The 27,304-nt window shown below is 48.8% G+C and overlaps 2 protein-coding genes across 7 annotated transcripts in view; one reads left to right on the top strand and one right to left on the bottom strand.

Moving 5' to 3' along the window:
* Positions 1 to 1,409: 1,409 nt before the first annotated feature.
* On the top strand, positions 1,410 to 27,304 carry XPA (XPA, DNA damage recognition and repair factor). 3 transcript variants are annotated; one of them, XM_070054799.1, is made up of 7 exons: positions 1,410 to 1,663; positions 2,960 to 3,064; positions 6,105 to 6,210; positions 9,611 to 9,776; positions 11,429 to 11,546; positions 20,798 to 20,953; positions 23,014 to 27,304. In XM_070054799.1, exons 1-6 carry the CDS (start codon positions 1,492 to 1,494, stop codon positions 20,944 to 20,946), a joined length of 816 nt encoding a protein of 271 aa, XP_069910900.1. In that variant the 5' UTR covers positions 1,410 to 1,491; the 3' UTR covers positions 20,947 to 20,953; positions 23,014 to 27,304. The 3 variants fall into 3 exon arrangements, with proteins under 3 accessions (XP_069910900.1, XP_051712294.2, XP_069910902.1); XM_051856334.2 differs by having other exon boundaries at positions 20,798 to 27,304; XM_070054801.1 differs by lacking the exon at positions 23,014 to 27,304 and having other exon boundaries at positions 12,447 to 20,833.
* Positions 22,736 to 27,304, bottom strand: part of NCBP1 (nuclear cap binding protein subunit 1) — a 43,946-nt gene continuing 39,377 nt past the window's right edge. For all 4 annotated transcript variants that reach the window (XM_008263220.4, XM_051856288.2, XM_070054775.1 and 1 more), the window contains exons 20-23: positions 27,188 to 27,302; positions 25,066 to 25,194; positions 24,091 to 24,204; positions 22,736 to 23,218 (exon numbers count right to left, since the gene is read on the bottom strand). In XM_008263220.4, coding sequence (XP_008261442.1) covers positions 23,105 to 23,218; positions 24,091 to 24,204; positions 25,066 to 25,194; positions 27,188 to 27,302 — 472 coding nt within the window. In that variant the 3' untranslated portion in view covers positions 22,736 to 23,104. The remainder of the gene's footprint in view (positions 23,219 to 24,090; positions 24,205 to 25,065; positions 25,195 to 27,187; positions 27,303 to 27,304) is intronic.

The following is a 27,304-nucleotide window of genomic DNA, read 5'->3' as shown; positions in this document are numbered from 1 at the left end:
AGTGCCGTAAACATTCACGTGCAAGTTTCTGTTTGAACACCTGGTTTCAGTTCTTTCAGACAGACGCCCAGGAGTGGGATTGCCGGCTCCTGTGGTAATCCTGCGTTTAGCTTTTTGGGGAACAAACCATTTTCCACAATGGCTGTACCATTCTGCATTCCTATTAGCAGTGCAGGAGGTTTCCTATTTCTCTGCATCCTTGCCAACACTTGCTAGTTTCTAGTCCTTGCCACCCTAGTGGACGTGAGATGGTATCTTTCTGTGCTTTTGAGTTGCATTTCATTGCGGCCAATGATAAACATCTTCCCCCGGGCTTGCTCACCAGCTGGAGTATCCCCTCGGGAAAACAGTCCGTTTAGGTCTTTTGCTCATTTTCAAAGTGGGTTGTCTTTTTGTTGGTGTGTTGAAACAGTTCTTTATATATTGTGGATACTAGGCCCTTCTCAGATAGCTGGTTTGCAAACATTTCCTCTCATTGTGGGTTTTTTTTTCTTACTTCGATATGGTTCTTTGATGTACAAAAGTTTTTAATTTTGGTGTAGCCCAATTTATCTATTTTTTTTCCTTTTATTGGGAGTGTTGTGAGTGTCATGGAGCCTGAGGTTTTCTTCACCTGGGTAAGACCAACGGCTAGGAAGAAAGAAGGATGTGCATCTTGGCTTGTATGTGCTTTACACAAGGTGACACTGGATTGTGCATTTCAAACTTTAGCCATTAAATATTAGTGGGAAACTTGGGTCAGGCTGGTCTTAAAAAAGAGTCCTACCTGACAAATGTTGTCATTAAAATTTAACATTTTCTGGCTTTTTCTTTGTAATACAGAAAAACCATACGTTTTTGGAATAGCACACACCGTTTCTTTGAGTTTGGTTGTAACACTTTTAGAGAGTCAATCACCTGGATCCAAACGCGGCAGCAGCCCTTCCGCGCTGAGCGAATGGAAGAGACAGCCTGCCTCCGGGACACCAGCATCACTCCCAAGTGCATCTGCCTGAGGTCACACAGCAGGTGAGGCTTCTCATTGCAGATCTAAGTCTCTGCCTCCCACACCACGTGCCCAAATTAAAACCAAGTCAATCACCTATTGCTATCTGTGATTGGTTCGTCTACTAACTACTACTGCTAATACCAGCTGTTCCCCTCTCTCTCCCTCACCCACCTTCCCATGTACCACTGAAGAATATGCCCACGGTCACACGGGCTGTGTCACAGCCAGGACTTGACCCAAGTCTGACCACAGAGCCTACATAATGAAGCAATAAGCGAAACCACGCGCATCTGCCCGTGAAGAATGACTTGAGCACGGAGCAGGTTACAAATACTGCTTCCTTGCAGGCTCAGGCCCCGCCCCCGGCCTCTCTGCCCCGCCCCCTCAGTTCCCCCCCCCCCCCCCCGGGCCGGGGAGCGGCGCAAAGGCGGAGCCAGGGGCACGCTTGGGCGCACAGTGCGCCTGCGCCAGGTCGGTGCCGCGGTCCTCCGAGTAGGCCGACAATGGCGGCAGCAGAGGGCCCTTCGCTGGAGCCGGCGACTTCCGAACAACCCGCGGAGCTGCCTGCTTCGGTGCGGGCGAGCATCGAGCGGAAGCGGCAGCGGGCGCTTATGCTGCGCCAGGCCCGGCTGGCGGCCCGGCCCTACCCGGCGACGGCGGGCGCGGCTACCGGAGGTCTGGTCCCTTCCTTTCGCTCTCCCTGACCCCCTGCGACTGGCTCGCGCGGCCCAGACGCGGTGCCATCAGGCCGAGCCCGGCCGGCTGGCCTTGTCGCCGTGACCTGTGCAGACCCGGGCGATTCCGCGGTAGAGCCCCAGCCTCCTGACTCCCCGCCCGGGCGTCCTCGCGGTGCCGCGGCCGGCCAGCTCGCGGCTCCCGCCGGCGCCTCGGCTCTCCCACGTCTTCCCCCTCTGCTCCCCGGAGCGGGCCCTGTCTAAAGCTTTGAGGCCTGCGATCCTGCACCCGCCTCCGGGTGCGGCTCCTTCCCGGGGCCGAGGAGAGGCGCGCACCTGCGGCGGCCGCCGCCTTTGCCACGTGATCTAGCTTGTCACAGCCAACCCGGAAAGTGAGACGGGCAGGAAAGCAAAAGGCAGCCGTTTTACCGCTGGGGTACCCGAGACCAGGGAAGGGAAGGGGGTTGTCCAGGTTCAAGTGCGTTAGCTAATCAGGATCGCCACCCCGGGGCGGGGCGCTGAAGCCTCGCCCACCAGCGCCTCTCCTAGCCTGGACGTCTCTCCCGGCCTTGGGAAGTTACCCTGTGGAAGCTGGGTTTCCTCTGCCCCCTCTCTTGGGACGGCCTTTGGCTGCTTGTATCTGTCTGTCAATGCTGTATTTGTTGGCCTTGCTCTTGGGGGTGGTATCCACATTATATCCCCTGGCTTCTGGAGCCCGTCCCGCCTTCTCCATGTCTGATTCTACATCATATCCTGTTTTGTGGGTGCTGCTGCGGCCTGCCAGTGCGTGTGTGTGTGTGTGTGTGTGTGTGTTTGCCTGTAAGTGCCCGCCTGGCTAGCCCATACTTCCTTTATTTCCTGTTTAACACATTTGCAGAGTTTTGCATTGCCCTCCCTGGTGGAGCACTTTCACATCACCTGGGTGCTCCCACAGCCTTCCTCCGTTTGCTCAGCGCCTCAGGCCTCCAGCGCCTGCCTCTGGGGCTGGGAGACTTAGTCGTGCATCTCGCTCCTTTGTCTGAGGCTCCCAGTACAAGCGTGATCCCAGTTAACCCCCAGCCCTTTCTGCAGTGGGTCATTTTTCCAGGAAGCCTCAGCCCCACAGCTCCCTCTGTCACCTTCTCTTCCTTCCCTCGCCGAGTGCGTGCTTTCTTTCACTCACCTTCCAGGAGGACGGAAATAGCGCTGAGAGTGGACATCTTTGTCTTTTTTGATCTGTTTAAGCAAAGTTCGTGTTTATGCACAAGGGACAGGATTGGCTTACCGAGTTCATGTGTTGGCCTCTCACTTTTTGTAGGCGTGGCTAATGTGAAAGCCCCCAAGATAATCGACACAGGAGGAGGCTTCATTCTGGAAGAGGAAGAGGAGGAGCATAAAGTAGGAAACATTGTGCATCAGCCAGGTGAGGCGTTTTTCAGGAAGTGAGTGCCCAGCTTGCTGATTTCGAGTCACATGCCTAACTCTTCGCAAGTCGATGTCAGATTGATTTGATCAGTGAGCAGATTAACAGTGATAAAGTTTGTCAGTGGATTAGAAAAAATCAAACATCCACATGTATGGAAGTGATTATTTCTCTTGTTTTTGTGCTTGAGGTTAATACTGTCTGCTTTACATTAGGAACGCACAGGCAAAATGCTGACTTATCAATACTCAAAATACTCCTGCTAGTCTGAAATGAGGGGCCAGAACCTAAGAGTTAAAATTCAGGACATTCTTTTATTGCTATTTGAAGGAAAAAAAGCAGCTTACAAAGTATAAATGAGGAGTGGCATAAAGAATGTTACTTCTTATGTAAAGTTAATGCTGGGTAAATCACTTATACCTAAACATATCCTCAGAGTCGGGGTACCTTCACATTCTGAAAAAGATTAAAAAATGTGACTTGAGTGTAAGTTCGACAGCCAATAGTATAATAGAATGGCTTAAAAAACCGATTCCAGGCTTTGTGTCTGGCAACAGAAATGTGCATTCACCGAGGTAGGGAGTAGCCCTGGTTTTTTGTTTGTTTTATTTTTTTTTTGACAGGCAGAGTTAGAGACAGAAAGGTCTTCCTTCCATTGGTTCACCCCCTGCAAATGACTGACCAAGCCGAAGTCAGAAGTCCAGAAGTCCACTTGGGTCTCCTCCAGGCATGGCAGGAGCTCAGACACAGCGGCTCAAACACGTGAGCCATCATTGGCTGCCTCCCAGAATGCGTTTGCAGAAAGTGGGACTGGAAGCTGAGCAGCTGGTGCTCAAACTGATGCAGGTGCCCAAGCAGCAGCTTAACCTGCTGCCCCACAGCACCACCGCACCCACCTCAAGACGGTGTGTTCTTTTTTTTTTTTTTTTTTTAAGATTTTATTTATTTGACAGGTAGAGTTATAGACAGTGAGAGAGACAGAGAGAAAGGTCTTCCTTTTCCCATTGGTTCACCCCCCAAATAGCCGCTACGGCCAGCGCTGCGCCGATCCAAAGCCAGGAGCCGGGTGCTTCTCCTGGTCTCCCATGGGGTGCAGGGCCCAAGCACTTGGGCCATCTTCCACTGCCTTCCGGGCCACAGCAGAGAGCTGGCCTGGAAGAGGGGCAACCGGGACTAGAACCTGGGGTGCTGGCGCCACAGGTGGAGGATTAGCCAAGTGAGCAACGGCGCCGGCCTGGAGTAGCCCTGTTCTGTGTGTAAACTATTTTCAGAAGTCGAGAGTAAAAGGTTTATAATATTTATATTTGAGTGTCCTATTCTACGAGGGATATAGACAGATGTATAGTACCCAGAAGAAGGGGACCAAAAGGAAGTTTGGAAACTGCTCTGCAAGGGTACTTCAAAAAACTCATGGAAAATGAAATGAAAGGATAAATTTGGTGCAAAAATTCTCTAGACTCATGCACGTGAGGGTTATCAGGAAGTTCATGAAAGTGCACAGTGTGGAAAAACTGCATGGATTTCTGTTTTTTTTTTTTTTTTTTTTGCATCAAAATAAATTCTACTTTTCACAGTTTTTCAAGCATCCTCATCTGTGTCCCCTCAGGAGTTTATAACCCGGAACTTGAGATTGAGAGGAGGCTGTTTCCCCCGTTGATAGAGGCTGGAGTGGAGGGAGAGAAAAATGTTCTCATGGGGCCAGGTGTTTGCTATAGGGACTAAGATACTGCCTGGGACGCCTGCATCCCCTGTGGGAGTATCTGATTGAGTCCTGGCTACCCTGCTTCTAATCCAGCCTCCTGCTAATGTGCACCCTGGGAAGCAGCAGGTGATGGTTCAGGGAGCTGGGTCCTTGCCAGCCTTGTGGGACACCTGGATGGAGTTCCTGGCTCGTGACCTTGGCCTGGCCCAGCCCCAGCTATTGCAGGCATTTGGGGAGTGAATCAGTGGTCCCCTGCCCTGTGTGTGTGTCATGCTGCCTTTAAATAAATATTTTTTTCTATTAGGAAATGAATTCTGTAGTGTCTCTTCTACTGTTGCCTTGTTCATTAAAATTTTTTTAAAAATTTATTTTCATTTTATTTGAAAAGCAGAGAGGCAGCCAAAGAGATCTGTCTGCTCGCTGGTTTATTCCCAGAATGTCTGTGATAGCCAGGGCTGGACGAGGCCAAAGCCAGGGGCCTGGAACTCAATCCAGGTCTCCCTTGTGGGTGGCAGGGACCCAAGTACGTGAGCTGTTGTCTGCTGCCAACCCAAGGGTGAGCATTAGCAGGAGGCAGGATTGCAAGTGGAGGAGCCAGAACTTGAACCAGGTACTCTGGGTTTCCCAGGTGGCATTCTAACTTCTGTGCCAGATGCCTGCCCTTGCTAGCACTGCCCTTGACCGTGTTATACGTTGGCGCCCTGTCTCCCCAGTCTGTAGGCGGATCCCTTGCACCCCTTGTGTTTTAGCCACATTCACCAATTCACCATAGCAGGTGGAATAATGGTGCCCACGCCGTTGTTCCTGCCCTCGTCAGCCTGTGAATGTAGAAGCATTGCCTTCTCCTGCAGAAGGCACTGTGTGGGCGGGAGTAAAGTCAAAGGCCATGAGATTGTCTGTGTGGACCCCCTATCCCCATGGAGCCCTTGAAAGGACCGGCAGGGGATGCACGCTGCGGGAGTGAGCCGGTGCTGGGATGTGAGAAGCTGCTGTTGCCTGGAGTCCAGGGATGCGGCGGGGTGGGGGGGTGGGGTGGTCCCCTGCGGAAGCAGCCCCGCCCACATGCAGCTGGCAGGCCTGCGGAGCTGATCAGTTAGTGTCTGAAGCCATGACCTGGGTGATTGCTTACTGCAGTGGTGCGACACCACCACCACAGCTGGGGCTCAGCAGTTGTTGAGGGCCTTGTTTTTCCCCTGCGTGGTTGGAGCACGAGGTTACATAGTTATTTATTTCGTCTTTGCCTTAAATGCGATAAAGATACACGATGGGAAACTGCTAGAGGAAACTGTATTGTTGCAGTGGGAACAGAAGGATGCTGATTCCGCTTCCTGTGCCCAGGGCCGGTCCTGGAGTTTGACTATGCCATATGTGAAGAGTGTGGGAAGGAGTTTATGGACTCGTACCTCATGAGCCACTTTGACTTGGCCACCTGTGATAACTGCAGGTCCGTATCTTACGTCAGCTTCTCTGCAGGAGTGGAATGCGTGCCCGTAAGCCTGGGGCAAAACGATCGCTTTTCTTGGGGGTGGGGGGGAGGGGTTGATGCTTTCGGAGTAATTGTGGTTTTTCTCCTGGGAGTGTCCCAGAGTCTCTGGATTCCATTTGCCCAATACACAGGCAGCCTGTGCGCGCTGCGGTAGCCCCGTTCCGTAGGAAGGCTGCCTCCGGGTCTGTGGGGCCTTTGCCGTCTCTCAGCGCGGGTTCCGAGTGTTACGTGTCCCAGCGTTACGTGCCGGTGCCTTTGATGCAGAGGCCCTCGGAACCCCCTTTCCCACTCACCTTTTGCACTCAGCAGATGAGGGCAGGCTCCGCTGTCGAGCTTTCTCGCCTGGCCTACGTCCCTTTCACATCCCCGAAGAATGCCCCCCCCGCCCCCCCGCACAGGATTCGCCTGTCTCTGCTGTTCACTCCCCCAGAGCCTGCGTTGCTGTCTTTCTCCGTGAAGTCCCTGTCCTGGAGTCTCTCTGGGCCTTCCTAGTGGTTTCCATTGTCGTACCTACAGCGTGTTATTCGAAAGGCAAAGTGACAGAGGTGGCGAGAGGGGTGACAGACCTTCCATCCACTGATTGGCTCCCCAAATGGTCCCAGTGGCCAGGGCTGGGCCAGGCTGAGGCCAGGAGTCCAGCACTGCCTCTGGGTCTCCCACATGGGTAGCAGGGGTTCAAGCACTTGGGCCATCTTCTATGCTCTCTCAGTCACATTAGCAGGGAGTGGATTGGAGTGGGGCAGCTGGGGCTCGGAGCAGCTGCCTGGAGCAGCCCCCCCCCCTGCCCCGAGGTTTGTCTTAACAAAGCCCCCTCCACCCCAGCGCCCTTTTGAGAGCTCTGGGTCAGTGCTGTTGCACTTTGGTTTTCTTCCTTGACCAGTCCTAGGTCCACCCTCCCCTGCCGGGGGAGCGCCCCTCCGAGTCCCTCCTGCTGCACTGGGAGCCGTCGCTGGCTTGTTAGTGGAAGCCGTGGGAGAGAGAAGAGGAGCTGCTGTCCTTGCGCTCGTGACCATGCACGTGGCTGGGGATGCTCTGGCTCTCCAGTTGGTGTCATCAGCTCAAAGCCCATTTCCCATTGCCACGGTGTTGCAGGCTCACAGCACCGATGTCACTCCTCGAAGACCACAGTGGGGTGGGCATGGGCATTTGGCGCGGTGGTTAAAGTGCTGCCTGGAACACCCATACCCCACATCCGAGTCCTGGCTCGGGTCCTGGCCCTCCGCTTCGGATTCATTTCTTGCTAATCTGCTCCCTTGGAGGTGGTAGTTGGTGCCTCAAGTCCTTGGGCCCCTGCCACCCACAGGGGGTGACCTGGACTGACTGCGGGGCTCCTGGCTTCCCCTGGCCCAGCCCTGGCAGTTGGGGGCATTTGGGGAGTGAACCAACAGGTGGACTGTTTTGTCTCTCTGCCTTTCATGTGAAAAGAAAAATAATCCTAAGAGACCACTGAGTGATGCGCCACATAAATTCCCATAAATAAAACAACTGTTGTGTCAATTTAAAGAGGGTTGCGGAGTAGTCTGGAAAAAGACACTTCTGTATTAAAAGTAATTAGGAATGAAGCTGTCCATTCTGTTTCCATTAGGATCTTTGAAGATTGTAGTTGAAGCGAGGTAGTCTGTGTGCCCTCTCCCTTAGCTTATGCATCCAATTTCAAGTCCTGGGGTTTTGTGATAGAACCTTCTAGACCTTTGGGTTCTCCCTTCTGCGACACGTGCTTGCTTTTCAGTGTTTACCATTACAGTAAAGACCAACTTCATTCACTGGCTGTGTCTCTGCTGTCCCTGTTTAATTCCAAACCCACTGGGCTCCATGTTCAAACCATTCCTTAATCCGTCGCCTTCTTGTCCCGTCTTACCACTGCTTTAGTGTAGGCCAGCGTCGTGCCGCCAGGCCATTGCAGGAGTGTTCTGACTGGACTCCGCCCACCGCCTGCCCCGCCCTTGCATCCCTGGTGTCCTCTCCCTGGGCTGTTTTGCCCTAGCCTTTAAGAAAATGGTTTCTAATCTCCTTTAGCGTGGAAGTGGCTTCCCCATGACTCACAGGGCTCTGGCATGACGTTGTGTCCCCCACGCCTGGAAGTGCTCTGGTTTGCACTCTGAGCTCCAGGTGCAAAGCAGGCCCCCACCCTAGAGCCCCTGCAGGTGCTTCCCTCTGCTAGGAGTGTTCTCTGGGGTCTCATTGGTGTCCTTTTCTGTCTACGTGGCCTGTGTGCAAATCCCTGTGCCTTCCCTAACCTCTGTGTTCTTACAGCACTTTCGCCTGCTGTTCTGATACTCATTATAGCCTGCCTTCTGACCAGAGTGTAGCATTGTTCATACAGGCGGTCTTTACTCTGTGCTGTGTGCTTGGTGCCTGGCAGGCGGGTGGATAACCAGGGAGTGGGACCAGTGTCTCCACTGTTGGCTTGGTTTGGAGGAGGTATGTGCCAGTTGGAAGCTTGGCAGTGGGACCTTGCCTGTGTGTTTCTGGTTTCTTGCCCAGCTTGACTTTGTGCTTTAAGTAATTTTAAGATTTATTAATTTACTTGAAAGGCAATTACAGCCGGCGCCGTGGCTCACTAGGCTAATCCTCCGCTTTGCGGCACTGTCACACCGGGTTCTAGTCCCGGTCGGGGCGCTGGATTCTGTCCCGGTTGCCCCTCTTCCAGGCCAGCTCTCTGCTGTGGCCAGGGAGTGCAGTGGAGGATGGCCCAAGTGCTTGGGCCCTGCACCCCATGGGAGACCAGGAGAAGCACCTGGCTCCTGCCTTCGGATCAGCGCAGTGCGCCGGCCATGGCGGCCACTGGAGGGTGATCCAACAGCAAAGGAAGACCTTTCTCTCTGTCTCTCTCTCTCACTGTCCACTCTGCCTGTCAAAAAAGAAAAAAAAAAAGCAATTACAGAGAGGCAGAGGCAGAGAGAGGTCCTCCACCCACTGGTTCACTCCCCAATTGGCCACAATGGCCAGAGCTGGGCCTGTCCAAAGTCAGGAGCTTCCTCTGTGTCTCCCATGAGGGTGCAGGGGCCCAAGGACTCGGGCCATCTTCCACTGCCCTTCCAGGCCATAGCAGAGAGCTGGATCGGAAGCGGAGCAGCTGGGACTCGAACCGGCGCCCACATGGAATGCTGGTACCTATCACAGGTGGTGGCTTAGCCTACTAAGCCACAGTGCCAGCCCCTTAAATTGTGAATGGTCGGAGTGTGCTGCTGAGGGGACTTCTCAGAAGAGACTGTTTCTCTTGGATTCCTTGGGCTGCTCGGGTGACTGAGTTGGAGGAAGCCGTGTGTGTCCCTTTGGGCGTGCAGGTACTGGACTGTTTGAAAACTCAGTTTATTAAAAATCACGCATTTATATAATGGCCTTAATCTGTTTTCAGAGATGCTGATGATAAACACAAGCTTATAACCAAAACAGAAGCAAAACAAGAATACCTTCTGAAAGACTGCGATTTGGAAAAAAGAGAACCAGCTCTTAAATTTATCGTGAAGAAGAATCCTCATCATTCGCAGTGGGGTGATATGAAACTCTACTTAAAACTACAGGTCCCCGAGACGTTGTTTCTTAACTTTACTTCTGGGTCAGGTGGTGGCTTAGCCATGACCTGGTTCTAACTGGTTTCTGCTCAGACAGTAAAAGAGATTCTTTTTGTTTTGCATATGGGTCAGTCACAAATTCAGGGATGTTTTCTAATTTTGCTTTTTGGCGTGACACTTTGGGGCAGATGTGTTACTGTTAGGTGATACTGTGAGTGGTACAACTTGGAAAGAGTTTGGAATTGGAGTCAGACCTTGTTCCCCTCATCCCCCCACCCTAGAAAGAAGAAATCTTAAAAAAAAAAAAAAAATCCCAGGAATTTCATGAATGCCGGGATTCCACTCGACCCAGCTGGAATGCTGCTTGGTGTCTGCGTTTAGCGCAAGAGGACTTGAGAAAGTCAGTGGAGAAATGGAGTTCACAGGGAAGGCTATTTTGGCGCACAGATGTTTGACACGTGCATTCATTTTTCATACTGGACATTCTTCACGAATGTTCTGAAGACCCTCCACTCCACTGTCAGGGCAGGGGGCAGGTCTGCCTCCCTCCTTTCGCAGCAGAGCGGCTCTAGGTGCTGGGACAGCTCCTCTCCGGGCTGCTCCAGCCTGGGCAGGTGCCCGGGGACACAAGCAGCCTCCTGGCCTGTCACGTGACACACATCACAGTGTTCTTTTTGTCCCATTAAGTTATTGGGAGGCACTACTTTGGAACAGTTTGAATTGGAATATCCTCTATCTTTAAATAAGATTACAAAGGCATGTTGTGAAGCAAAACATACACTAAATTTCGTTAACTATTAATCAGACTAACCATTATTTTTTTTTAAAATTACTAATTAAACTGATCCTTGGTGCTTTTGTTTCACACTTACTGAGCCAGTGTCATCGGGATTTGTAAGGTAAAGGGCATCGTGGTTTTTGTCGTAAGTCGCAGACTTGTGCCTACATAAAAAGGGAGCGGCAGGTGCAGACGTCTCCCTTAGGATTCCTAAACTCCTGAGGTTCAGAGTCCAGCTCTTCAGAGCCACTTCCGACTCAGAGTTGTGAGAGTCCCACACAGTAAGTACGCTGATGTGGCGTTTTCAGGGACACTAAGTGTGGACAGCATGATGTCCTCTACCTTGTGAAGTATATCGCTTTATTAAGAAGAGCTGAGACTGGCTACACTGATTGGTGCTGTGGTCCCCTTAACATATTGTGAGGACCATCTTGGTATGTAAATTATTCCCGTAAAATGTAACAAGTATTCTAAAGAGACAAGGGATGTAATCCAGAGGTTTATAACTAGGATGAACTTTTAGGTGTTCTGTTGATGCAAAGTAAGTGGACAGAAACAGCTGCCGACCCAGGAGAGGGGCAGTAACTTGTATTTCCTGTGGCTGGACGTTTTTGGAGGGCCGACCTGGCTCATTGTCAACACACACTTCCTTTGCTGAGCCTGCCACAATGCAGCGAGCCCACCGACCACGTCTGCCGACTCCTGGTGGCCATGCAGTCGGGGTGTGGCGCTGCTGGCTGTCCTCCAACGCCACCTGCACTCACAGCGGCGGTCACAGATTCAGATCGCCCTGCCACCATTCTTCAGGAGCTCGGGGTTTGCCAGTTGGAATGCTCTGCAGGCCTGCCGGGCAGCTGGCTCACGTGTGGATTCCGTGTTGCAGGTCGTGAAGAGGTCCCTTGAAGTCTGGGGCAGTCAGGATGCACTGGAAGCAGCCAAGGAAGTTCGACAGGAAAACCGGGAAAAAATGAAACAGAAGAAGTTTGATAAAAAAGTCAGAGGTGAGTGGCTCCATTTTATGTCACCAAGGATTGTTTTTGCTACTCTGTTAAAACAAAACAAAACAAAACAAAAACCTTTGTTGCTTCTTCCTGTTTAAAGACACAGTGTCGCCAGGAGATGGGAAGGCGGTTTCTCACGGGTGAGATGACTTAAAGTTGTCCCTCAGTAGGCTGACACTTGAGACCCGGTCCACACCCCAGTGCTGCATTTCTTGCTTTTCTTTTCATCTTGAAAGGCAGAATTAGGGGGAGACGGAGATATTCCATCCATTGGTTTGCTCCCCACATGGCTGCAACAGCGGGGGCCTGGCTAGGCTGAAGCCAGGAGCTGGGAGCTTTTATCCAGGTCTCCCACATGGGTTCACAGCTCAAGCACTTCAGCCATCTCTGCTGCTTTCCCAGGCACATTAGCAGGGAGCTGGATCAGAAGTGGAGCAGCCAGGACTCGAACCCGTGCCCATATGGGATGCCAGCACTGCAGGTGGAGGCTTTACCTGCTACGCCATGTTGCCAGCCACATTGCTGCATTTTTCAAAAGTCGTAAGCCATCATCAATTTTTTTTTTTATTTGACAGGTAGAGTTACAGTGAGACAGACAGAAAGGTCTTCCTTCCGTTGGTTCACTCCCCAAATGGCCACTATGGCCTGTGCTGCGCCGATCCGAAGCCAGGAGCCGGGTGCTTCCTCCTGGTTTCCCACGCGGGTGCAGGGGCCCAAGCACTTGGGCCATCCTCCACTGCCCTCTGAGGCCACAGCAGAGAACTGGACTGGAAGAGCAGCAACCAGGGCTAGAACCCGGCGCCCATATGGGATGCCAGCGCCGCAGGCGGAGGATTAACCGAGTGAGCCATGGTGCCGGCCATAAGCCATCATCTTAAAGTGAACCATGTTTTTCAACAGGAGCAGTGTTAAGGTGGAGGATGGTATACCTGGGCAAGGACTTGGCATCAATTAAATCTTAAGTATGGTCAGCAGTGTTGGAGAAAACAGGTACCGATTCTTCTGTCCTTGGGAAAACAGGAGAGACGTGGCCTACGTCTTAGTTGTCTCATCTGGCAGCTTCAGAAGGAGCTTGGGATGTCAGTGAGTCTAATCACAGCTTTTTAAATGTTCCAGCCAGTTCTCACTTCTCTTAATTTTTTTTTTTTTTTCATTTTACTTAAAGAGCAGTGAGACAGAGACCTTCTGTCTACTGGTTCACTTCCCAGATGCCCACAGTACCCAAGGCTGGGCCAGGCTAGGCCCCAGCCAGGAGCTGGGAACTCCATCTGGGTCCCCCATGTGGGTGGCAGGGATCGAGGACTTGAGCCATCAGCACTGCCTCCCTGGGTACTCATCAGCAGGAAGCTGGAATCAGAAGCATGGGTGGCACCTGAAGCCAGGAACCATGATCTGGGCTGCGGACTCCAAGTGAGATCTTAACTGTTGTGCCAACCCCTGCCCCCACTTTTTCTTTATGCATGACTAAAAGACCTGGAGCGTGGCGAGAGTGACTTGGCAGAGGAGGTGATCGGCAGAACTGGAGCCAGGCTTTCTTACTGAAAGTCGTCCTCTGTAGTCCTTCCTCTACCTGTGCACCTGTCTCTGCAGGCAGCCATCCATCTCCTGGCCCCTCTGCCCCTCTGCCTCTGCTCATTTATCCAGGCATCCGATAATGCGTGTATGTGTCTGTGAGCCTCTGTCCATCCCTCAGTCCATCCAGTATTTACAAAGTGCCAGGCAGTGCTGACAGAAAGGCTGAATCCCAGCTTGTCAGGGGAGCCCTGGTGCTGATGAGCAGCGTGCTGCTGCAGGAGCACAGGGCCCTTCCGCTCCCGACCCAGGAAACGGATTTCTTGGTGCTGTAATTAGGTAGCGTCCCAGCACAGCCTAAGAGGTGGGGAGTTAGTACGTATTTCCTGCACATACTGGGCTATATCTATATACTAAATTGATCCACTTCAACGTGTCCTAGCCGTGACATGCCCTGCTTGTTTGCAGGACCCTAGAAGAGGCTTTGGAGGGTAAGCTGGGTAACTCGGATGTCTGAAAAGCCTCTCTGTGAGCAGTGTTTCCCCCTTTTCACCACCAGAGGAATCAAGTACAGTGCAGAAAAGTCAGAAAACTACCAAGAACTCCCATCCCAAGATCCTACTCTCAGAGACAATGTTACATTTAACGTCTGTTCTAGGTACAGACCCTTTAACTTTAATAAAAATGGAAGCACTATAGACGCTGATGAAGTTTACGTACATCTCTGTAGAAGTGTGGTTACATACCAATTCCTGACTCGGCAAGTAAGCAGTTTACGGCGGTGGAGCCAAGTCTCCTGTGGGGAAGTGTGCCGTGTAAGAGCACTTCTTTAGAGAACTGTCCCCAAATTTGTCAGTGTTGTGCCACAATCTTCAAAGATCCCAGTAAGGACCAATTGAGAGGGTTCAGAAAGACCTGTTTAAACTCTGGCTCCTCTCTTTAATCTTTTCAGTGCTCCACACTAGTCCTTCCTCTCAGCTGCAAGGAGAGCCTGAAGGATAAAGCAATGCCCAGGCTCCTTAGGGGTGTGGGGGAGGAGGGCATGGCCACAGCCGCTACTGAGGGTCTGTGAACCCAGCCACCCGGAGTCGCCTCGCCTCTTCCCTCCCTGCTGCCTCCTTAAACCACTTTGGTATAGACAACAATGTATGAAGAAAGTAAGTATGACCTAGAGGCATGGACCTGCACAGTGATGGAATATTTAAAGATGAGGGCTAGCTGCCATTTTTTCTTAGCCATTAACTCTATAGCTGGTCAAGATGTCATGTAACTCTAACTAAATTGTTTGACCGAATCAGTGATATTTGTTTCATGTTTTTCCTATCATGATAAACGTATATATTTAAACATATTAACATGAACAGAACTTTTTCAAGAGTTGCACAGTTTTAATTGAAAGAAGTAGAAAGTTAGATAATTTGCTTTGGAAAAATCACTATAGTAAGTTGCTGCTGCTAATCAGCAGGAAAACCAAGGCCTGTGCGTGATCCCGCACATGGTGTTATTTCCCAGGTGTCTACAAGAATGTTGTGTGTGTGCGTGAAGACCTAGGTCTGAGTCCTGTGACCCGCCGCGGTCCCGGTGTCTGGTGTGCAGGGGTCTTCTGAGATTGCTGGGTATGCTTGTGGTGGGGAGGAGCCACAGCGGAGATGAGGAACAAGGGGCCTATGTGACGTTTATTCGGAGGCTCAGCACAGAGGAAGAGCAGCGAGTTTAAAGGTTCGTAGTGGGAAAGCTGCTGGGCCCTCGTTGCTCTTGGCCTTCGGATCTGATGCACAAAGCAGCTGACATAAAGCTTTCAGAACGTGATCTGCTCAGTAGCTTCGGAGTGGATCTTAGTGTGCACCACCGCTGGTGTCAGGGGCACGAGGGGTCTGTGATCAGCTCGGCTTTGTGAGACTTCTCAGAGCCAAGCAGAAATGATGGTGTTGATGTGCTCAGTTGGCTGGCCTGGATACTGGATGCGGATTTTCAGGTGGTCCAACAGTGTGTCTTGGGTTTACAGGCCTTCTTTCACAGTGAAAGTGGAGACAAGGCTTTCGCTTAGTTACACGTTTTCCTCAGTATGCCGCTGCTTGCCAAACAGCCTGATGGTCTGGGCCTGGGGCTTGTGGTGATGACTGTTTAGGGCTGCTCAGAGCTTGTGGGACACAGTCGTGTTGCTCTGCTTTAGTTTATGGAGAACACATGCAGCTATAGCTTCACATGTTCCCTTGTCGTTTGTAATTTCTTTCTTCCAGTTACCAAGGTTCTCTCCGGTCAAGTACTCAGAAGTGTCTGGTCTCCCTCTGCTACTTGTACCAAGTCTACCGCATAAGCAGCATGGGTTTCTTTGCACACAGGCTGCCTCTTTGACAAAACTAAATGATAAGCTACAGTGAGTCACAAACGTAAGGAATCACTGAAGGCACCAGTACAAGGCTGGTGACCGTGAACACATTCACAAATGTCCAGGACAGTTTGTCCTTAGCAGCCGTGTGGGTCTGAAACTCAAGGCCAAGGGGATATGGAGGGGTCACATGGAAAGCCTCTCTGTTGCCCTCCAGCCTCAGCTGGACTTTTGGTCGCTTAGGCTGTGTGCTCCTGCCTGGGGTTCCCGCATCTCCTCCAGGTGCGCCCATGGTGCTGCCGCTGCCCTCAGGTCACTCTGCAGCAGACTTGTCTTCTCTAAGTTGTCTTTAAATGAAGTAATGGGACATTCCTAGGAACCGCTAAGAGGTTTTTCCATATACCACCTGTTGGCATTTGGCCACATTCATTTTCATCTTACACAATTTTGCTGAACCACACACAAGTTACTTGCACACGATGTGACTTCCATACTTTTATTGTTTTTTCTCCTAAAAATAATGGCAATTCTCCATAACTAAAAAATGTTCAAACTCAAGAAACTTAGCAATAAGTGCTAATCAAGCATAAATCTGTACAGTGCCATTTGTAGCTTACTAGGTGTTGGTTCCAGGGCCCACTGGAGGAGGATACATACTGATGACAGCCTTGTGTGCTCCCCCAGTGCCTGCAGCAGCCCCAGACAGGGACCAGGAACTCCATCTGGTCTCCGCAGCTGAATTCTTACCGCTGCCTCCCAGGTGGTGCGTTAACTGCACCACTGGGGCTGGAAGCCCGGCACCCATCCCGGCTGTGGCGTCCCAAGTGGCACCTTCCTGCTTCACCAAACCCCACCCTGACCTGACAGCCTCTCAGTCTAGTCCCTGAGCCTTTCTCCCACAGGACTGATGTTTCTGAAATCTATAGCCGGCGCTGTGGTTCACTAGGCTAATCCTCCACTTTGCGGCGCCGGCACACCGGGTTCTAGTCCCGGTCTGGGCGCCGGATTCTGTCCCGGTTGCCCCTCTTCCAGGCCAGCTCTCTGCTGTGGCCTGGGAGGGCAGTGGAGGATGGCCCAAGTGCTTGGGCCCTGCACCCCATGGGAGACCAGGATAAGTACCTGGCTCCTGCCATCTGATCAGCGTGGTGCACCGGCTGCAGCGCGCCGGCGGCGGCTATTGGAGGGTGAACCAACGGCAAAGGAAGACCTTTCTCTCTGTCTCTCTCTCTCACTGTCCACTCTGTCAAAAAAAAAAAAAAAAAAAAAAAAAAAAAAAAATCTCCTGGCTGGCTGTTGTATAGTATCTCTCCACTTAAGATTTGCCAGCAGCTTGGATCCTTGTGATTAGATTCAGAATGGTTGACTACTTTTGGTGTGCTGGGTGATCCTGTCAAAACACATTTGGAAAGACATGGTACCAGTTCTTTTTATTGACCCACAGTTGTAGGATGTTTTCACTTCATCAGCATAATTAGCATTTCCATCTCCTTCTCTCCAAGTGCTGTAAACCTTAATCACCCGTGTGCTTCAGAACACAACTCATTACTGCCGCTCAGCTCTGCCCAATTTCTGCCTTACAAAAGTACCCTTCCCTTTGCAGGAAATAGCTCTGACCGGGGGGAGCCTCCTTCCTCCCTCTACTCGGTGGTTTTAGTGTATGATGAGTCTTCCTTAGTGTGTGCTGCGGTGGATACATAAATGGTGATGTTTCTATAATTATTAATAATTGTTAATTATAACATACATATTACATTATGTGTAATATAATTATTCTGTAATTAGTATTTGGCTTCTTTTGGAAAGAGCCTTTCTTTTCCTCCTGTTTTGAGAGACAAAATCTTTGAGTTCACCTCATGGAGTCTTAGTCTCAGGTGAATGTATGAGAGTTCATTATTCGTTTTGATGCTTAAATTCCCCAGGTTTGGCTAGTGGAATCCCCCTCAAGCTAGCTGTTTTTGTTCAAGTTCTTCACAGTATAAAGAACCAACCCTGGACCCTCACCCAGAGTGACCTGCCAGCACGCTGTGCTGTTTGCATTGTCACTGGTGTGCTCTTTAAACACATTTCTTCTGAACTGTTTGAAAGTGGGTTTCCAGCACAGCCCTTTAACCCTAAATACAGTGTAGATTTCCTAATATTCTTTTAACATAGCCAAAGCCTTATTAATGTTAGTAGACGTAGCACTTAGCATTTATCCACATTCTAGCCTTGTGAGTCAGTCCAGTCATGTCCTTTCCAGTGTTTCTCTCGTGGAAAAGGACACAGTGCAGACTCAGCTACTGGCTTTAAACGCCTTCATTCTGCATTGCCCTAGCCCTCGTATGACACTGTTCCTGAGTCCCCTCCCCGCCCTGTCGTCTTAGAAACAGTGTTTCTCACTTGGAGTCTGTGTCTCAGTCCGGGGACTGTATGTGGTGTGCCTTTCTCAGGGACTCGCACAGTGTCCATCTGCCCTCAACAGTGGTGGTAATTTTAATTTGATAAGAAATTGTTAGGACTCATAAATAACCCAGTTCCCCTTATTCCCTCCTAGACTGAGCATTTGTCAGTTGATAATTCTTCCCAGATGAGTGTTTAGTATCATGGTTGCCAAGAACTGTTTTTGTGCTGATTATTTCATTTGGTTCAGTGGGAATCTTAGATCTTTCAACAAGCTACCACTGGCTCACTGCTTTCTAGTGTAAAACACGAGTACAATTCTGTCTCTGCTTCCATGTACACACATACACCTTAAAAACCCCAATTCATACTATTCTTCCAGCTCTAAAATTTTAAGGTTCATCCCAATTTTCCCCCTCCAAGTTTCTGACAGTGTGAAAGGTGGCTGCCATTCCGTCCTCTGGTGACCTGAAGCCCCTGTGTGTAGCTGACCTCTGGAGGGAGCCCTCCGTCCCCTTGTTGGGCTTTCTCCACCCTGTTAGGGAGGCCTGCTTTGTCCATTTGCTGGCTTCAGCATGAGGCTGTTCAGAAAGGGAAGGACAGGTAAGATGACAAGCCTACCATTTATTAGATCAAGCATCCCAAGTCTGAAAATTCGAAATTTTGCACCAGTGTGGGATGCCAGATGAAAAATTCTGTGCCTCGCCGGCGCCGCGGCTCACTAGGCTAATCCTCCGCCTTGCGGCGCCGGCACACCGGGTTCTAGTCCTGGTTGGGGTGCCGGATTCTGTCCCGGTTGCCCCTCTGCTGTGGCCAGGGAGTGCAGTGGAGGATGGCCCAGGTGCTTGGGCCCTGCACCCCATGGGAGACCAGGAAAAGCACCTGGCTCCTGCCTTCGGATCAGCGCGGTGTGCCGGCTGCAGCGCGCCAGCCGTGGCGGCCATTGGAGGGTGAACCAACGGCAAAAGGAAGACCTTTCTGTCTCTGTCCACTCTGCCTGTCAAAAAAAAAAAAAAAAAAAATCTTGTGCCTGACCTCATGGACAGATGGCTTGCAGCCACAATGCAGGTATACAAAGAATATAGTACAAAGTATACATGAAATGTAAGTGAATCTTGTGTTTAGACTTGGAGCCCAGCCAAGATACTTCGTTATGTACATGCACACATTCCTGGTCCCAAGGATTTCAGATCTTTCTTCCTTTGTGGCAGAAGTTTTTCCAGTAAAGTCTAGTAAGTACAGAAGATGTGCTTTTTTAAAAATACTGTATCTGGACAGACTAGCTGTAAGAAAGCAGTGTAAAACCTTAAGTTGAATTATTGCTAAGAAATAGGGTTTCTGGTTTAGTATTAACTTTTCCTTCTTACTTCTCTAAGTACATGTAATATTCAGAATAGGCAGAGAAGTTAGCTTGGCATGCGTAAGTAGCAGTCAGATCTTCAGGACTTTTCCCAGTGGGGAAATAAAGGGAAGTGGTCAGCATACCTTTTTTCAGAACCAAGAAAAGCTCTTCTCCTGTTATCTGAAACCAGAAGGAAATGAGCGTCTCACTTATTTGTAAAACAGCCTAAAGTGCAATAAAAGGGCATTCTATATAGACCTAGAGAATTCAGGGGCCTTCAGAACTTGAGCGGGGACTGAGTAATGGGATTTCCCCTTCGGATGGTGGGGAGGTCTCTAGGAGGGTGTGCACGCACTGCAGGAGGAGGATGCTCAGGGAAGGCGCTTTCCACGGCGGCTGCATGGGGAGGCAGCACACCTGCGGTTAGCAGTGTGGGCCCCAGCTGGAGTGGACTTTTGCTGTCAACTAGCTCTAGCTGTTTGAACTTGGGGACAGTTTTTAGCTTCTCTGCTTTTGTTTTTTCATATGTAAAACTGGGATGATAGTCGTACTTGCCTTGAAGGGTTGTGATGGTTAAATGCATTTAAAGTGTGTGGAACAGTGCCTGATACACAGCCCTATGTTTGCTTTTATTTTTACAATAAATACTGAAATTAGGAAGATTCAAGTAGTACTACTTCACAGATCTAGAATGGATTAAGAAAACGTGATTCTTGGTGTATGGTTTTATGGGTGACATGATCAAAGGCAGCTGTTACACTCTTAGCCAGAGACAGGACTAGCTGGGTGCATCATTGGGGAACACAGAAATGTAAGTGGTGTTGCTTTTTTATTCATTAAACTAGAGACTGAGACGGTACCAGCCTGTCACCTCCTGTCAGTGCTGTGCATTTGGCTTCTTCAGGTAATGTGCAGTGTGAACCTGTAAGAGGGGGCTGCCTTGGTCGCTTTTCACAGCATTCTTTTCTCTGTAAAGTGACTTGAACAGGATGTAGTGGAAAGAGCTCCAGACACTGGAATAAGATGATCTGGGTTCACATTGCTAGCTTTGTTCAGTTTCCCTACCTGCAAAACAAAATGAAGTAAAATACTAACGCTGTGGTTATTTTCAGCTCTAATAGTCACTGATCCTTATCTTTAGGTGTCCTTTGCCACAGTTGTTCTTTTCTACAATAGTGCTGCCATCCCACAGAATCAAGGTCATAACAGACTTAGGAAAGTGCTAATGCAACAGGCCTTAAGCTGGAAACAGATCAGCATGGAGGGGCAGAGCTCTCGGCTCTCTAGTTTCCTTGCAAGCAAAGCTCAGCCTGCCTCCTGAAGTAGCTCGAGTTGTAAATGTAGAACTTAAAGAACTCCATTTTCTTAGTTATCCCCATGGATTCACTCTTCATGTTGCTTCAAGTGACACATGTACCTGGACACATCTGTTCTGTGACTCACTTCTCAACCTGATCTACTTCTGTTCATCTCTGCCCCCCACACCCATTTCTGAATCTCTCAATGCATACCACTTCAAGGTTGATCTGCTTTCCGCCGCAATTCTATCAACTACTTGATTTGTTATAAAGTAAACCATCTATGATTTAAACACTCATCTATACACATATATGGCTGAAGGTCTGATGGATTCACTTTTGGACTCAGCTGAATAATATCACAAAGAAACTTTATTTTTTTCCATCCTAGAATTGCGGCGAGCAGTGAGAAGCAGTGTGTGGAAAAGGGAAACAACTGCTCACCAACACGAGTATGGACCTGAGGAAAACATAGACGACGACATGTACCGGAAGTGCTGTACCGTGTGTGGCCATGAACTGACATACGAAAAAATGTGATTTTTAGGTTAGTGACTTTTTTTGTATTGAAATAAAGGAAGTTCAGATTGTTCCTGTACAGAATTTACCAAACATAAGGCCTTTATGAAGGAAACACCATATAAATTATGCCAGAGTAGAAAGTGTAGGCGTTTTAGGCAGGGTCCAACTGGACTGACTGAAGACAATACCAGGGCTGGGATTAATTTTTCTAGTAATAAGGATGGTAGCTCAGTAGTGTGGTAGGTCAGAGAAGCAAATAGGACGAATGAGACTGAGGCAAACACAGACTGATGTAGTAAAAAGGCCACAGCTCCCCACACCGTGTTCTCAACCCAGGAACCAAACAGGGATGGTGCTAGTCCATTGTGCCCAGAGTCTGGATCAGCGTATACGACTAGTTCTATGTGCAAGATATGGGAGCAGTGGGGAGCCACTGCTGGAAAAAGTCCTGACAAAGAGGAATGCACAGTGAGTTGTAGGTGTCAGCTTTGACCCTAGTGTCTGGGGAGCCCTTTTCAAGTGCCAGTTTAAAATGGGCACATGGATCAAAGTCTGCAGGTACTGCTAACATGTACTCTGTACTCTGCTAATGCCAGGCAAGCACTCTGCTTAGGCTTTCAACAGTACTTCTAGGGGAACAGAATGAGAACCTCCAGTCTCATGTCACCCCAGGCATTGGAATCAGGCTGTGTCAAAGCTTTCAGGTGGATGCACCTCCCCATACAGCCCTGAGTCCTGGGGCACATTACTCCAGGGTCCTGTTTGTCTAAATACAGCAGCCCAGTGTTCACCTTCATCAATCGAAGACAATCCTGTCAGCCACATCTACTGTATCTGGGTTCGCAAGGTCATTCCTCATCTTTCTATAGTCACATGACAAAAGCCTGTTCTTACAGTACTGAATGCACCATATGATGTGCAGCGAGATGCTTGCTCGGGTACCTTTATTTCGTCCAAGTTCAATCCCTCTGTTTTAGATGCAGAGGGTCACATCACTGCCCAGCTGTTAGAAGCAACCGTTATGCATGAGGAGGAGATAAGAAAAAACGGAAGCCCCACACTATGTAGAATGTGGATTAGGCCGAATTAGCCAAACTCTGCAATGCATTAGGAAAGGGTAACAAAGTCAAATAGTTACCGGAGCTGCCAGTGGATATTCTCTGGCTGAACCACCTCAGACTGATTTCATCTGGTGCTGAAGCAATTGGAAGGAGAAACAACAAACAGGAAAATGTGGTCAAGAACCTGGGTTCTAGCCCTCTCTGCTAGTAACCTGCCATGCAGCTCCAGTCTTCTGAATCATTATTTCCTATTGTCTATTAAAATATACAGTAATCGCAAAAGACTATGATGGCTTTATCAGAGCTTGGAAAAAAATCCTTAAAGTTAAAAAAGAAAAAAAAAAAAAAACAGTATCACTAACTGACAATTCTTTAAACAGTCATTTAAGTCTCAGCACCAAATAGACTCAGCATTTGGAACAGGCTCTCCCAAATCAAAACGCACATCTAATTTCAAATAGAGTTCTAGGGAGTTTGGCCACTCAGTTCTACTTCATAATGAAACTCACATGACTTTAGACACTTCCTCTGAGAGGCTCCATGCAGCAAAAAGATGCTCTACGACCATGAGTCCCAACCCAGAATCGCCTACTGAGGACATCTCTTCCTTGACAGCGTCGAAGATTCCCACGTGATTGATGTTCAAATTTTGGAACAGCTGCTCTGTTAAACAGCACTTTATATACTAAAAAGATCACCACCAACTTTAAAGAATTCTAGATGAGAAAAATCATGAAAAACCAAGGTTTAAAAAACATATTTTTAGCTTTATTTCAGCCAGGTTAGGTTATCCATGAGCTGTGAAAAGCTATACTACCTTGTGATAAACCCATCAGTTCTCTAGGCTACAATGTAAGCTTGACCTCTAGTATTTCACATACCTCACATCTGTTTGGTGCCTTAAGGAGGGAAAAATACCAAATTGATCACATATAACACATCATAGTCATCGCCACAGTATTGTCATTAGGAAATAATTGCTTTTTATATTCCTTACTCTCTCCCCTTTTGTTTCCCTTAAAAGGTGAAAGGATACTACAAGAAAGAAGCATTCAAACCAGCAAAAACAAATTATTTTAAGATACTTAAAAAATCCTGATGGGAGAAAAGGACCACTAGGCCTGCAGAGCACAGAACTGCTGGAACACAGCAAGGATATGAGGGTCTAGTTCAGCAGTGAAGAGAAGGTTCTCCAGGGTCACCATGTACTGCTGGATTATCTGGTGATGCTGCAAACACGGAAAAAGGGGACTTTAGGGCAGGACAAAGCACAGACGCAATCGTGCAGAACATTTTCCCAGCAGTCTACACACACTGCAGCGAGGAGAGAATACTGAGCTACCAAGAAGCCCTGACATTAAGAAAATACAGTGAGAAATCAGACCCATGAATGTTCAACAACTTAATCCAGTTCTTTATCAACTTCTAGGTAAAAGTGCAGCAAGCAGGTGCTACTGCCTACTACTGTTGTGACAGATTAAGTAGGACCCTACAGACATAACTTTTAAAAATCAGGCAGACAGCAAAAGACCTAGGAAGATAAAGTATCAGAAGATGAAAGGTTTTCTTTTATGTGCTCCTATATATACCTGAATACACCCGGAGATTGCTGTAGAAATACGAGCTGTGACAGGTTTTTTAAAAAAATGGACAATAACTAGGGGGGTGGGTGTTTGGCAGAGTAGTAAAGATACTGCTTGGGACACCCATGTCCTGTATCTGAGTGCTGAAGTTCATGTCTCTCAGCTCTAATTCTAGCTTCCTGCTAACGTGCACTCTGGAAAGCAGCTGGTAATGGCTTAAGTACTGCAGCCCAGGAGGGAGACCCAGACTAAGTTTCAGGCTCTTGGCTTCAGATTGCCGCCCCGCCCTCCAAAGCTGTTACGGGCACTGGAGAACAAACGAGTACATGGAAGTTCTTTGTGTTTCAAATAAAATGAACATTTTTTCTTAAGGGAATTTCTATTTAGAGACTTAAAGAATTTAATTTTTTTAAAAAGGTCAGGGAGTACTAGCACTCTGCTGCCTGTCCTGCAACTGCAGAGACCGTAGGGAGCTCGCCTGGTTTCTTATCTGTACTCTAGACTTGTAAGGACTTTACCTGAAGGAAGATCTGCTGGAGTCTTTCTATACAGTTCTTGTACCATGGCGTCAACACACTGGTCCCGTCAGTCTCACATCGTACTAAATGTTCAGTCAAGATCATGATAAAGCGCTGGAAAGGGTACATGAGGTTGAAGTATTAGAGTATCACCCACCAGAAACAAATTCATGACAGAGACCTCAACGGATTGCTTGTTCCAACCTGTCTTTGGGACATGCGCTCCTAGCTTTCATAGTTCATTAGACACCATCGATCTAGAATGGTGGTAATGTGAGTGGGTACAATTTTTTTGGCAGTACATAAAGATCTTTAATTTCTAAATTGCTTTTACTACTAATAGTATTTCTTGGCATCTATTCTAAAGGAGACAATCAGAAATGTTAACAGAAGTCTATGTACAAAACTATCGGGGAGAATCATCTACATAATCAACAGGAAATAATCATTAAATATGCAGCAAATGTTTAACAAAAGCAACTCCAAGTTGCTTTTACAGCACAGAGAAACACTCATGCAAGAGTACAGGTTACCAACACAGCAGCTGGAGGGACATGTTGCACCTCCCAGTGATGAACGTTTATTGTTTATAAATTTCTGTATTTCAAAACTTCTGTAAATGAGTATGTACTTTTGTGATTATGGCACAGCAGGTTAAAGTCCTGGCCTATAGCACCAGCATCCCATGTGAGGCAAGGTTCAAGTCCTGGCTTCTCTACTTTCTGAGCCAGCTAATGTGCCTGGGAAAGCAGTGGAGGATGGCCCAAGTGCTTGGGTTCCTGCACCCACGTGGGAGACCTGGAAGCTCCTGGCTTTGGACTGGCCCAGCTGCAGCCATTTGGGGAATAACCAGCAGATGGCAGACCTCTCTTTCTGTATATTCTGCCTTTCAAATAAACAAACCTTCTTATACATTTTTTTATGCCTAAGAAATGCATTGTTTGGGTTTACGTACAATGTCCCAGGCCACAATACCTGAAATATGACAAGGAAGAGGTTCTTTTGTTCACTCTGAGCAGATTCCACTTTTTCCTGTAGTCTCTCTATTTGCTCCTCAAGGGCCCCATCTTTTCTGTCACTGCCTCTGTCGTCATCGTCACTTCGCTACAGCAGGCAAAGGAACACAAAACAGCTTTTAGGATTGCAGTGTATTAAAATCCCATGAGCAAGGGGTGCTCGCTGAAGCCAGGGCAATGTAGTGGCTCCTGTCCAATGATGGTGCAGGCTGCTGGCTACATCATCACCATCTGACCGTCTGCACAGTAGCAACAGGGAGGCAGTCTGCTCACCCTTCAGCCCCTAAAGGGCAAGATGGAAAAGCTGGGCAGGCCCTTCTGTAGCTCATGAGCCACAGGCTGCTCTTCCTTGTCCTAAGCAGAAATGGCTGTGACTAACATGTAGTAATTCAAAATAGACTGCTCAACAATCTGCAGGCAACCATGGGCTCGATGCATCCCTGTAACGCTTTAATAATCCTTTCCCAGCTCACCTGGAGGGCTATATAGCATCTGCTTAGGTTTCTAAAAACAAGGCATAATTGGGGCGGGCTCTGACAGAGCAGGTTAAGCAACCACCTCTGACTCCATCATCCCATACGAGCCCTGCTTCATATCCCAGCTGCTCCACTTCCAATCCAGCTCCCTACTAATGTGCCTTGGAAAGCCGTGGAGGATGGCCCAGGTCCTTGGGCTCCTGTACCCACAGGGGGAGATCTGGAAGGAGCTCCAGGATCCTGGCTTTGGTCTGACCCAGTGATGGCCATATGGGCCATTTGAGGAGTGAGCCAATAGATGAAAGATCTCTTTGCCTTCCAAATGTATATAAAATGAAACAAACCCCACAAAACTTAACAAAAACCAAAACCAAAGTACAATTTATACTTTCCAGAGAAGGGAACAGGCTGAGAGGTACTCTGTTAGCGTCACCTAACAGGAAGTGGCAGCCAGAACCTGGTTCTATGCATGTCGCATACCAAGGTCCTTTCAGCAAAGGCAGACATCACCGACTCGAAACCCTGCTAAGCCCTCTAGAAGATGATGGCCTCCCCTACTCTTAGAGGAGTCTGCTCTATCAATGCTTTACTTACCAGACTCCCCCTGATCTGACAGCACTTGTCTGAGATCAGTCCACTATGTTCTAGGCACCTAGGTATGGCAATGCCTTCTAACATGAAGGGGCACTGGTGCCCAGCCAAATGTTCTGCAACCAGGGACATGCTAAACGAACCCGTGCTGTTTGTTAACTACAGCTTCTAGCTGTATGTGGCTACTGAACACTGGAGATGCAGGTTGTCTGGCCAGGGAACCGAGTTCTAAATTGTGTTTCATGTAACTAAATAGTCTACAAGGCCACTCCTGGACAGCACGTTTCTAGAGAACAGTGGAACACTGCAGAGTCTCTGCAGTCTGGCAGACCTGGGTCAGAACCTCACTCCAGGTGTCACTCACTAGCTGAATAACCCTGATCAAACTGACTTCTCTGAGCTTCAATGTTTGCATCTATAAAATGAAACGACACTGTTCACCTGCAGTTGTTTATTCAAGTGTATTTATTCATATGTAGAGACTGGCACTCAAACTGGCTATAGGTTCACATATGCATGAAGCCTTTTTAAAACCTACCCTGGTAAATACACATTATAATGCTAGAAAATCTGGCCATTGTACCAGTACTATCACGTTCAGCCACAGAACGCAGTCAGCTCACTGAAACACTAACGTCTCACTACTAGAAGTAGCTGGTCAGCATGGACTGACCGCCTCACCCCTGCACGCAGCACAGGGCAAGTCTCCTCCCTTCCCCCCTCCAGTACAGGGACTATCAGAAGTGTTCTCATCCCTTCTCCTCCCCTTTTGGGAAGTACGAGCAGGCAGCTGACCCTGAAATGGTGGACTATGGAAAAGTAAAATTTGCGGCTTCCTAAAAAGTTCACCACACAACCAACAACCTGCTTCTTTCTCCCTCTGCCTCTGTAAACAGCTTTGCATAATTTGGCCTCAGAAAAAAACCAGCTTTACCATCAGGGTACTGGGCCTTGATGTCCTCCAGCATTTCTAGTCCGCCTTCTTGAGGCATTTATGAGTCAACCAAGACCTACCCGTTTGTGTTGCCTTGCAAGTTTCTCTTTAGCTTCTTCTAGCTCTTTCTGGATCTTCAGAACGTGTTTGTTCATCTTACGAATCGTAGAATGCAAGATTTCCCAAACAAACAATCT

Source organism: Oryctolagus cuniculus, chromosome 1 (assembly GCF_964237555.1).
Source record: "Oryctolagus cuniculus chromosome 1, mOryCun1.1, whole genome shotgun sequence".
NCBI classification, from domain to species: Eukaryota; Metazoa; Chordata; class Mammalia; order Lagomorpha; family Leporidae; genus Oryctolagus; species Oryctolagus cuniculus.
This window is presented reverse-complemented; position numbering and strand designations above follow the sequence as displayed.